General features: G+C 46.5%; 1 protein-coding gene across 1 annotated transcript in view; it reads right to left on the bottom strand.

Annotated features, from left to right (window-relative positions):
- Positions 1 to 13,141, bottom strand: part of TTC39C (tetratricopeptide repeat domain 39C) — a 512,445-nt gene that overhangs the window by 277,737 nt on the left and 221,567 nt on the right. Inside the window, exon 4 of the mRNA XM_086965646.1 lies at positions 2,900 to 3,014. Within this exon, the coding sequence (XP_086821772.1) occupies positions 2,900 to 3,014 (115 nt within the window). The remainder of the gene's footprint in view (positions 1 to 2,899; positions 3,015 to 13,141) is intronic.

The raw sequence follows: 13,141 nt of genomic DNA, 5'->3' as shown, positions 1-13,141 counted from the left end.
CAGAATTTTTCTTGTACCCCACTCAATTTGCTTAATGTATTTTAGTACTACCTCTTCACAGAACCTTGTGGACATTGCTTAAGTATGAGAGACTTTGTACACTCCTCATCACACTCCCTCTAGTAGAGGTTTAATCTGTGTTTTTTCCTGGTATGAGTTAGGCCAGGGAAAGTTGCCTACAATAATGAATTTGATGAACTGCCTCCATACTTTCCATTTTTAGCATAACTTGTATTCTGTCTGAGCAAGTCTGAACATTGGTCCCCTTCAAAGGTGAGTCTCCGTTCCATCTCCCAAGCAGTTTTAAAGCTCCAGTTGGATCTCATGTGTGCCTCTATCAAAATATTATATGTTAAAAGGCTGAGTTTTCAGAGTCACACTTCTCTTGGTTAAGATTTTCAAACAAATTTAGGGAACTCGTGAGTTCTCATTTTCTTTGTGGGGGCTGCATAACTCAGTGTGTGACTTGAACACATATAAACCTTTCAACTTCAGTAATGCCATAATCAACCTTCATTTGTTCATGGGATGTGATTAGACCTCCACAGAAGAGTTAACCTCTCTTCATATAACTTCCATTATTCTTATCCATTTTGTCCAAAAATTGACGAAGGGGAAGGATACTGTGGGGCCAATTCACAGAACTAACTTACGAAAAAATCCTAAACTTACTACTTTTGGTATTCATAGAATGCATTTAGTAGTCTTAAGTTAGGATTTTGTCTTAAAGTTAGGATATTGTCTTAAATTAAAAACTTACGGTAAGTTTAATTTAAGACAAAATCCTAATTTAGGAGAAAATCTAACTTACTGGTTTGTAGTGGGTCGCAATTTGACCAACCTTATGAATATTAATGATATAGATCCAAAATGTCGACCCACTAAAAATCACAGCCATCAAGGATGATGGCCTGCTGTGGTCAACAGACCACTGTGTTTGTGATTGGTTTTGAATGAAACATTTCCTTTTCTTTAAAAGTTATTTGGTTTTCTTTAAGGGAAATAGGGTGCATTTAAACGAAAAATATGAAAAGTGATGATATTTATACAGAGGAAAAAAGAAATAAAATATGAATATTTTTCTATAATGTTTTGACTCAGACCTTGGTTGTTCTGTTTCTGGTTCCAGTGAGCTAATTTCTGCTAATAGTAAATATAGGACTCAATTTGGGCCTCAATATAAATTTGAAGGGGCAGACTTTGTTGTTCTTGGAATTAGCTGTTGTTTCCCCTGCCTGTCTGCCCTTCATCCGTGTCCTGGGGGGGCCGCTTTTCTTCCTATTGGTTATGCCTCCAACCAGGGCCATACTGGCTACTGGGCGTTTTTGTGTGCTGCAAAGCTGGGGGCTAATTTCTCTGCTGTGGGGGCTGATTTTGTTGATGGGGACCTGCGTGCCCTTTGAAATAAAAAAAGCAAAACGAATTTTGTTCAGCACACGCAGGTCCCCATCAACGAAATTAGCCCCCCAGCTCGGCAGCACACCAAAATGCCCGGTAGCCAGTCCGGCCCTGCCTCCAACCTCTGAAATTAGCGGGTGGAGCCCTCCTACAACCGAATTTACAAGTGTGAATTTATTACTAGTAACTTTCATATGTTGAGGAGATCTCTGCCACCGGCGTAGAGATCTCCCCATCACTACGAATAAGTACATGTAATAACATGTATCACTTAAAACATATATATATTAATTTTTTTAAAACATTTTTGGGTTTCCTCAGAAAACGCCCCGTGTTATCGTCGATTGGGGCGTTTTCACAGGGAACCCCAAAAATCTAAGCGGCTGCTGCTGCTGCTGCCTGGCACCGACGCCGAAGGCAGGGAACCGCGGAATGCAGCGTCAGGTGGAACATATATATATATATATATACACACACAATATATACACTTTAAAATATTTATTACTAACCTGGAAATAATTAAATAAAATTTTACAGCACATTAACAATTTTAATTTTATCTTATATTCAGTAAACTTGTTTAAAAGGTATATATTTAAGTATTGTCAAAACTTTTTACTTTTTTTTCAAAAAGGTTTAAGTTTAATGTATTATTGAACATTAAGTTTATTAGATTTAGAAAAATAATGACATATAATATTTTACCACAGGTGCTCACACAGACACATAAAAATATAAATGTCGAAATTGTTAAATTAATTAAACATTAGTCCCTATCATGTGTTATTTCAATTCCCTGCTTGCATTCTTTTCTATGGGAGTGGGTTGCAATACTAGTGATTGGCCACGTGTGGTGCTTGACTTACACCAAATCTGGGCTGCAGTAATTTTATCCTGTTTTGACAGGGCAGTAGTAATAAGAGAAGTCTGTTTTATGAATTGCAAGTGCCTTACTCATTTGTGGGTATGTGTTTTGTATTAGCATATCCCTCCAACCCACCGCCTTAAAATTCTCTAAACCTCTATGGTTTAGAAGTAATTATTTCCCTATTATCCATGATTCCTATGGTCCCTACCACTGTTACCACCATATCGTATACCTTTGTGCGTGGGCATCCCCACACAGACAAGACAGGAGAGGCAGAGGACTTCGGACATATGTTTGTGAATTGCGTTTTGTAGCACGAGTAGTACTACTTTACGTACTACAAAATGCAGTTCATGAATCAGGCCCTAGATATGTGCATAGGTCCTTATTAGATGGTAAATTATAAGTCACTATCTCTTTATGTTTGATAGCATAGAGCTAATGAAAATTAGAGCTTCTTCTTTTAGTATTTTCTCTGGCAGCAAGATATTCCTTCTATGAATTGGCAAAGATGTGAAATAGTACTCTTTCCCTGATGTAAAATCATTGTCCACAAGAACATTTAATTAATGTAAGTGTAACTTGCACTACAAAAGATAATATCTGAATGTAAATATTAAAATGGCAACATACATGATAACTCCTGCTTTACGAAGGAAAGCACGGCCAGGTAAACTTGGCAATCTGCTACTATGATTTGTCTCTGAAGCCGATCAACCATGGACTGTGAAGACTTTCGAATATCAACCTGTTGGAGAAATAAACACAGATTTTATATGATTTTGCCCCTCGAACTGCAATGACAGCACAAATATGGTAAAATGTTCAACTTAAGTTTTTGCACAGTTTACAATCTGCAACCATTGCGCATACCCCATGGCATGCCTCACAATACTCTATGGAGGTTACGGTACACAACTACTGGGTCCAGCTCCAACCCAAACATTTTACCCTCAAAGTTAGTTTAACAAATTATCTATGAAGCCCTTCCTCTAACACACATTAAAGGACAGTGGTATCAGCAAATATGCCAAAAATATATAAAAATGTCGGAGCTGAGGTAAAAGCTCCCACGTACACCGCAGCTGGCCTTGCTTCATGTTATGGAGGGCATAGGAGGCAATATTTATAAGCGGCACCTCATGCAACTGGGTTTCACCCTGGCGAAAAGGGATATTGCCAAGGCATGGAAGGCGCCAAGAGCCCCATCGGTTGCCGCATGGACAAAATGGGCTAAATTTCTCTATGTGGCTGGAACAACCCATCTTTGTCGCAAGGGGGTTCCCACACAAACACTACAAGATTTGGAAACAGTGGGTGGATTATCGGGGACTGTTGTTGGACCGGCCATCAGCAACAGAGGTTCACCCTTTGGGATAACTCATATGTACATCTTTGGGCTGTGGGGGTTCGGTGCGGGGGGCGGTGGGGTTCACCCCTTTTGCTACAATTATATGTTGCGGTTAGGGCTATGCGGAACTTGTGTGATCAGGGGGGAGGGGTGGGCGTGGGAGGGAGTTGGGGTATTCGTCTTATTATTATTTATATATGTTTGGATTTGTTATGGAAAAGTCAAAGTCAACATATCGGTACGGTTTGATTGTGCAGTTTTCTCTGGGATGCAGAGCCCTGCTATACATGTGCAACTTGACAAATAAAATTTGTTGAAAAAAAAAAAAATATATATATATATATATATATATATATATATATATATATATATATATATATATTTTTTTTATTTTTTTTCTTTTCAAAATACCACTAGCTCCTGCTGACTGGATAATGTTGATTTTTAGTATAGCGAATTGCACATCTCCCACTGGTGGAAAATGTATCCAGCTACAACATCTGCTCTGATAAGGATTAAGTCTGCCTGTGTAGTAGCAGATCAACTGTCCCATCTAGAGTGACTAATACACCACAATGTCAGGAAGACTTCCCTCCGAGTCAGAATGGCATGCAAGATTGGCAGATTTCTATTTTAGGTAAGTATAGCATTCTCAACATGCTGTCAAAAAAATCTGGTACCAGAGATGGTCACTGGTGGAATTTCAACCTGAGATTTACATTCCAATGGGTTCCACCCAAAAGGATCGAGCAACCTAAGTGGATTGGTGGAGAATCCTAGATTTGGCAGATTTCCTTCTGTCTCCTTGGTGGATGAGGTAAATCTGCCACAATTGATGGAAACGAAGCAAGTCAAATTCCAAATCAGCCCTACAGTATTTAATCACTAACTTTTTTGCCACCAGAAGCTGCCATAATTTCGGCTCCCATCCACAACTGACCCCCTTACTGTCACATCTTTAAAGATTCACATTCTCACTGCACCCAGTGTCTTTTTAAATTGATGTATAGCTCTGTTATGAGTTCCTCCCCACCTGTATGAGCTAGAAGCTTGTGATGTTCCCCGGATGCTACATAATAGCATGCTATTTTAATATGCCAACTTCCTGTGCTGCACAAAATCATGAAACAGACAACTGAGGATATCAATCTTATTATTATAAGGAGCGCAATCAATTCATAAGGGTAAGGAGGAATTCCCCACACAGGCATTATTCCAGAATGAACATAGTTTGTTGAGTGCAAGTTGCCAAGTAGGGTTAGACTCAGTGAAATAAAAAAAAATGTCTCTTGGGCCACAGTCTGGTGAAACTGAACAAAGAATTGGATCATACAGAAGAATTCTGAGGACATTTGATTAGCATATTTTAGGGAAGGTCAGGGCATTATAATGTGCCTCTGCCTGCCCATGGTACCATTATTCTGAGAGTGGCCACATAGAAAGGAAAGAGCTGATGAGGAAAATGGGTAGTATATTGCCAAACATTTAGATTTATCAGATGAATTATGCATATAGGATTTATTAAAGGCTTGCTTTAGGAGGTTATTCATTGCAACAAATGTTAAAAGAACAATGGAATTTAAGCAGCAGACCTACACAGTGGAAACAAGATTCTTGAATTAGGTAGGTCTTTGTTGTCCGGTGAAGCAGCTGGCTCATTTTTTGACACATTCAAGTGTATATGGTAAACTGCAGAGCTGAGGAAAGCATATCAATCAATATTCATAAAAAATATTCTAATTTGGAGATAAAACGGGTTGCCAATTGGTTAACACAAGCAACTCAGGACTGGTTGCGCCCTAGTTAGGGATCATCAGTAAGACATAGCTTGGTTCCAGTGGCACAGTGTGCATGGGAGCCACATCTGGCCTGCAAGTCTTAATTGTGTTCCAATTACATACACTGGTGTGTCATCCTAAGTGGGAAGGTTATGCCCAGACGTGGGTCTCGTTCCGACTGTGTCACTGGAATCAAGCTAAACACTTGGCTGATGAGCCCTAAATAGTGCGAAACCAGTCCTGGGTTGCTTGAGTTTCGTTTCAGGGAGGATCTGACCTGGCAGTTCGGGCTGGACTATTCCCATTGGGGCAGGGTCAAGACTGATTTGCATAGCCAGGCTCCAAACTGAGGTGGCATGGTATGCAAAATAATGATGGACTGGGCCCGAGTGATTACCAGTGGCTGGGACTGATTCAATCCTAGAGTGATTACCAGTGGCTGAGATTGATTCAAACATTCCATCCTTTATTTTTTGTATACTTTGGTGTGTCACCCCACTAGGAGGTGGCCATCTTTGGAACAGGGAGTAGCCAATTTTGGGGGCAGCTAAGTGAGGATGATGAGACAGGCATAGAGCTAAAAACAATTCTGTTTCTTGTGACTCTCTTGGGAAATAGAAACAAAAAGGGGAATCTACTCACACGCTCACCAAGTCTAAAATAAGGCAGACCACCTATGGAAATCACCCCTTCGGCTCTGATCAGCATGGGAAGAGAAAAAGGACTTCAACAAATGGAATTTAAAACAAATAAAGAACTACATCTATAGAGTTATGGAGCAATAACCAAATGAATGAATGAACTGAGGAACTCATTCATTCTAAGCAAATAACATCCTGGGTTCACTGTGTAGATGCATATCCAGATGCAAGACCAGCACACTTGATAGAGGGACCTCTAAGTGGACAAAATTAACAAACATGAAACTGGCTAGAAAATATGGTATATTGTGGGAGACAACTCATAACATATGTTCTCTAACTCACAGGCTATAGGGCAGATCAGACTGTGTTCCACATGCAACCCACACCACAACCATGGCAGGGCAGGACAATTCTACTATCGAAAAAAAGGTTACCTAAACCTGGATCAAAATCTTTAAAAATGATTTACCCACCTCCAATAACTCAGCAAATAATGTCAAGCACTGGCTCCTAAAAGACATCACTGAAAGACTCATCTTGGACATCTACTTCTGTATGAAAAAAGGAGCCCTGAAATCTGACCTCATCTATCCATGCAACACACAGCCCATTGGAGAGAATCGATAAACACACTCTGTGATGTCATCATCTCTACTAAACTGCATCATGGCATTAAACTATCCATCTCGCAATCATCTATCTTTAATGCTGAGATAGTAATATCAATCTAAAGGAACAGTAACATTCTTATGCAAGCATTGGACCTGGAAACTTTGATTGTTATTTCCACAGGTTAAAACACCTAATGAGTACCAGAACATGAGCACTGTGACACATGAGCCCCTTCACCTCCAATGGAATCTAGACACTTAGCAGTCCTCCCAATCAAATCACACACAACCTCCCATCACGCAACCAAACCCAAGTTCACCAATTAACAATATCACTTCCCAGGAGATTTCAACCTGCAATGGCATAAGGAGGAAGTGGCCACCCTAAAAGGCATTCTTTCTGATCAAAAGCTTGAGCAAACCTGTACAGGCCCAATGCACATCAAAAGGGCAGAGCTTAATTGCATTATACCCAAAAAAGGAGCTCTGAGCATCGGCTCCATCAATCCTACCAACTGATCAGACCGCCATCCAGTCATATTCCATCTCACAGCATGCGGCAGAAGGCCAATGGATCAAATGCAAATACTGGATAAGAGATACTAGAAACCTAACCACGAACAATGATCAGAAACATCTCCAAGGAGAACTGGGAAGCTTTTTTAGACTTTTATGCTGAGAAAATAAGGAAAATGTAAATCTTGACCATGAGTGACAGGGAGTCTATGTATGCTAGGCGGAAAGACATACATACCTCCCAATCACTGCAAAGACACTAACTCCCAACCATCCCACTTAGAACAAAAGCAATGCAACATGGAGTGAATTCAAATCCTTAAGGAAAATGAGGTCCAAATGTTTATAGCTGCAATGAAACTAACCTTGCATTTACAACAATCCAATCCCTTCAGCAGTCACAAAGGCGCTCAGTCACATTTTCTCCTAAAGTTGTACGAAGATCCTAATCTCATCACTGACCCAAGGATCAATCCAAGACCGTATGAAGACACCTCTCCAGAAAAAAACAGGTTTTGACGCTACTAATTCAAAAAGCTTTTGCCCCATGTCTAAAGTCCCCTTCCTCGAGAAAATATAGCAAAACGTATGTACAACCAACTCTGACAGCACATTAAACAGTTCAACTTGCTTGATGATTTCCAAACAGGTTTAAGACCAGCACACAGCACAGAAACCGCCATACGATACATCATAGACAATGCACGCAAAATCCTGGACTTGAACAACGCCTGCTTACTAATTCTCCTTGACCTGTCCTCAGAGTTTGACATGGTCAACCATAACAATCTTGAAGATGCTAGTATTCAGAATAGGGCTGTTAGGAAACATACTTAAATGGTTCACCTCCTATCTACAGAATTACTCACAACTAATCTAATTGGGTGGCTTACTGCCAGGCTCCTCCTCAGTCAGACTTGGAGTCCCTGAAGACTCCCAGAGTCTTCAACCTGTATATGGAACTGTGGCCGGAGATGCTCAAGCAAGCAAACATTGCGTAATAGATGTACGTGGATGACATTCTGCTAAAAGTAATGATCTCTTAACCCAAGAATATTATCTGGCTCAACAATACTTGAACATAAAAAAAACTTGGCTGAGAAGAAACCACCTCAAACTGAATTCTCTAAACATTGAATTCCTACTCATCCCACTTTTAACGACCATCCATCCCCCCCCCCACCCCACACACAGTTCTCCCCCCTTACAAGAATGGCTCAGCCACAGAAACGTTCAAAATATAGATTTTTACTATTGTGTTCTAGTATGCAGTATGCATGCCACAACAAGTAAGAAGAGGCCTAACAAAAATACAGATAGCATAGCAAGTAATCCATAAACCATAAAAGGAGCTGTTGTGGAATTAGACAGGGTAAACTAACCCCCCCGCTTTCCCTTCTACAGAAGCAAAGGGATTATAAATATACATATATCTCAAAAGATCTCTGGGATTTTGCAGTGGACCCTGTACCTTAGTATACACAGATGAAACTTCTACATCTCAGGTATAGCAGAGATCTCCTCTCTGAAAAATCTCTCCCCAAGTGGCTGTATTGGCATGTCTGTGCATACTTATATGACAAAGAGTACGTTTTCCCAAACAGCTGCATTTGTGTGTTTTGTCTAGTTGCGAGCCTGACCAGAACAGAATAACAAGGGGCATTGTTATTTGACCTTTTCTACGGTGTTCAATCAATCAGTCAATCAATCAAGAAATTTGTAAAGCGCGCTACTCACCCGGAGGGTCTCAAGGTGCTTGGGGGAGAGGGGTCCGCTACTGCTCGAACAGCCAGGTCTTGAGTTGCTTCTTGAAGGAGAGGTGGTCTTGGGTATGACGGAGGTGGATGGGGAGGGAGTTCCAAGTCTTGGCTGCCAGGTAGGAGAAGGATCTTCCTTCCATGGTGGTTCTTCGAATGCGTGGAACGGTGGCGAGGGCGTGGCTGGTTGATCGTAGCTGGCGGGTGGGAGTGTAGAAGGTCAGGCGGTTGTTGAGGTACCTGGGGCTCAGGTCGTGGAGGGCCTTGTGTGCGTGGGTGAGGAGTCGAAACGTGATTCTCTTGCTGACGGGGAGCCAGTGCAGGTCTCTCAGGTGTCCGGCGATGTGGCTGTGTCGAGGGATGTCCAGGATGAGTCGTGCGGAGGCATTCTGGATGCGTTGGAGTCTTTTCTGTAGTTTGACTGTGGTTCCGGTTTAGAGGGTGTTCCCGTAGTCCAGTCGGCTGGTGACGAGTGCCTGGGTGACCGTCTTCCAGGTTTCGGTGGGGATCCAACGGAAGATCTTTCGGAGCATGCGTAGGATGTTGAAATATGATGATGAGACGGCGTTGACTTGTCTGGTCATCGAGAGGTAGGAGTCCAGGATGAAGCCCAGGTTGCGTGCGTGGTCTGTTGGTTTGGGTGCGCTGCCCAGGGCAGGGGGCCACCAGGAGTCGTCCCAGGCAGAGGGTGATGATCCAAGGATGAGGACTTCCATCTTGTCTGAGTTCAGTTTCAGGCGGCTGTTCATCATCCACTCGGCTACGTCTTTCATCCCTTCATGTAGGTTGGTTCTGGCGGTGGCTGGGTGGTTGGTGAGGGAGAGGATCAGCTGGGTGTCGTCGGCGTAGGAGATGATGTTGAGGTTGTGTTGGCGTGCGATGGCTGCGAGGGGGCTCATGTAGACGTTGAAGAGGGTGGGGCTGAGTGATGATCCTTGTGGAACGCCGCAGATGACTTTGGTGGCCTCGGATCTGAACGGGGGGAGGCGGACTCTCTAGGTTCTTCCGGCGAGGAACGAGATGACCCACTCTAGTGCCTTCTCTTGGAATCCGATGTTGCTGAGGCGTCGTATTAGGGTGCGGTGACAGACAGTGTCGAACGCTGCGGAGAGATCCAGGAGGATGAGGGCCGCTGTTTCCCCGTTGTCGAGCAGGGCTCGGATGTCGTCAGTGGCTGCGATGAGGACGGTCTCGGTGCTGTGGTTGGCTCGGAAGCCGGACTGCGAGTGGTCGAGGGATCCGTTCGTCTCGAGGAAGGCGGCAAGCTGTCTGTTGACGGTTTTCTCGATGACTTTGGCAGGAAACGGGAGGAGCGAGATGGGGCGGTAGTTCTTGAGGTCGGTGGGGTCTGCTGATGGTTTCTTCAGGAGGGCGCCGAGTTCGGCAGGCTTCCAGCTCTCCGGGAAGGTGGGGGTGTTGAAGGAGCAGTTGATGATGTCTCGGAGTTGGGGTGCAATGACGGAGTCGGCCTTGTTGAAGACGTGGTGGGGGCATGGGTCGGATGGAGATCCGGAGTGGATGGTGTTCATCGTGTGGATGGTGTCTTCGGTGCTGACCGGGGTCCAGGCGCGGAGGGTATTGGTGGGGGGGCGTTGGTTCTGTGGTTGGGTGCGTGGTCTGTGCGCCAAAGCAGTTGTGTATGTCTGCGATCTTGCTGTGGAAGAACGAGGCGAGTGAGTTGCAGAGGTCTTGTGAGGGAGTGATGTCGTTGTTTCCGGCGCTGGGGTTGGAGAGCTCTTTGACGATGCTGAAGAGTTCCTTGCTGTTGTGAGCGTTGTTGTCTAGTCGTTTCTTGAATGCTGTCTTCTTGGTGGTGTGGATCAGCTGGTGGTGTTTGCGGGTGGCGTGCTTGAGGGCGGTCATGTTGTCTGTAGTAGGGTTTTTCGCCAGGCTTTCTCGATGGTACGGCAGTTCTTCTTGGAGTTCTTGAGGTCGTCGTTGAACCAGGAGGCTTTCTTGCTTCCGGGCCTGCTGGGATGGTTTTTCAGGGGTGCGAGGTCGTCAGCGCAGTTGGTGATCCACTGTGTGAAGTTGTTGGCTGCTTGGTTGGGGTCCGTTGATCTGGCAGGGGGGTTCTGGTTCAGTGATGTGGTGAGCTGGTCGGTGGTGATCTTGTTCCAGCTCCTGCGGGGAACCTGTTGCGGGTGGTGGTGAGTCGTAGTCCTTCTGAAGCTGAAGTGGACGCAGCTGTGGTCTGTCCAGTGGAGTCCGGTGGAGTGGCTGAAGGAGATGTGCTTGCTGGAGGAGAAGACTGGGTCAAGCGTGTGTCCGGCGTAGTGGGTGGGGGTGTTCACCAGTTGCTTGAGTCCAAGGTTGGCGAGGTTGTCCAGCAGGGTGGTGGTGTTGTTGTCGTTGTTGTTCTCCAGGTGGAAGTTGAGGTCCCCTTGGAGGATGTAGTCAGCGGAGGGGAGGGCGTGTGGGCTGATGATGTCTGCGATGTCTTCGCTGAATTGTGTGCGAGGTCCTGGGGGTCTGTAGATGAGGGTGCCTTTGAGTGTGGTCTTGGGGTCGGTGTGTATATGGAAGTGAAGATGTTCGGCGGCTGTGAGGGTGTCGTCGGAGTTGGTCGTGATGCGGAGGGTGTTCTTGTGGACGATGGCGATGCCTCCTCCTGTATGGATGACGTGGTCCCTCCGGGTGATCTTGTATCCGTCTGGGATGGCGATGGCGATGGCGATGTCGGGCGCTGAGGAGGCGTTCATCCAAGTTTCCGTGAGGAAGGCGACTTCTGGAGATGTGGTGTCGAGCAGGTTCCATAGTTCCACAGCGTGTCTGTGGACGGAGCGGGTGTTGAGCAGGATGCACTTCAGGTGGTTGCTGCTGGTGCTCGGCTTGGCGGGTGCGGTGCAGGTCCGGATACAGGAGAACTTGCAGGATTGGCAGGTGAAGGGTCCGTGGGTGCGTCCTGGGGTGGCTCGGTGGCAGCCAGGGATCCGGCCGGTGTTGAGTGCGTTGAGGGTGGCGGAGTCGTACATCCGGCGGGTGGGATAGCCTCTGCGGGGGCCAGAGGGCCTGGCGATGGGCGCGGTCCAGGCGCGGACGGGCGTAGACGGGCTTGTCTTTGGCGCGACTTCGGCGCACCATTGGCGCACCCGCTGCGCGTGAACGCTGCACGTATGTGCGGACTCTGCTATAAATGGAGAGTGGGGGGGCGGAGCGAGGGAGGAGCAGCTGGGAGGCGGAAGCGGGGTGGCGAGTGGGGAGGGGAGCGATGCGGTGAGGCTGAAGGAAACGGGGGTGGGGCCGCGGGGGAGCAGCGGCAGGGAGCGGGGAGCGGGGTGGAGCAGCGGGAGAACGGCGATAGAGCAGAAAATACAATCAGGGGCACAACAGTGACAATCAGGGGCACAACAGCGGGAGAAAAACGGCGATAGAGCAGACAAAACAATCAGGGGCACAACAGTGACAATCAGGGGCACAACAGCGGAGAAAAGACAGATTACTGGCACAACGCACAATACAAATACAGGCAGAAACAATTACTGGCAGTGGCGGCCGCAAACGGGGACTGGGCACACGCAGGATGGGCCACGCGGCGGGTGGAGCGACCGGCACTCACCAGGTCACAGCTCCCCGCCTCGCGGACACCACCTTAAGTATCCAGTGGGAGGGAGGAGCAGCTGGGAGGCGGGAGCGGGTTGGCGAGTAGGGAGGGGAGCGATGCAATGCGATGAGGCTGAAGGAAACGGGGTTGGGGCTGCGGGGGAGCAGCGGCAGGGAGCGGGGAGTGGGGTGGAGCAGCGGGAGAATGGCGATAGAGCAGAAAATACAATCAGGGGCACAACAGTGACAATCAGGGGCACAACAGCGGGAGAAAAACGACGATAGAGCAGACAAAACAATCAGGGGCACAACAGTGACAATCAGGGGCACAACAGCGGAGAAAAGACAGATTACTGGCACAACGCACAATACAAATACAGGCAGAAACAATTACTGGCAGTGGCGGCGGCAAACGGGGACTGGGCACACGCAGGATGGGCCACGCGGCGGGTGGAGCGACCGGCAATGACCAGGTCAGATCAGGTCACAGTTCCGCGCCTCGCGGACACCACCTTAAGTATCCAGTGGGAGGGAAGAGCAGCTGGGAGGCGGGAGCGGGTTGGCGAGTGGGGAGGGGAGCGATGCGATGCGATGCGGTGAGGCTGAAGGAAACGGGGGTGGGGCGCGGGGGAGCAACGGCAGGGAGCGGGGAGCGAGGTGGAGCTGCGGGGGAAC

This window comes from Lissotriton vulgaris, chromosome 4_1, assembly GCF_964263255.1.
Source record: "Lissotriton vulgaris chromosome 4_1, aLisVul1.2, whole genome shotgun sequence".
Classification (NCBI taxonomy): Eukaryota; Metazoa; Chordata; class Amphibia; order Caudata; family Salamandridae; genus Lissotriton; species Lissotriton vulgaris.
Note: the sequence above shows the minus strand (reverse complement) of the source record. Positions and strands in the feature narration are given on the sequence as shown.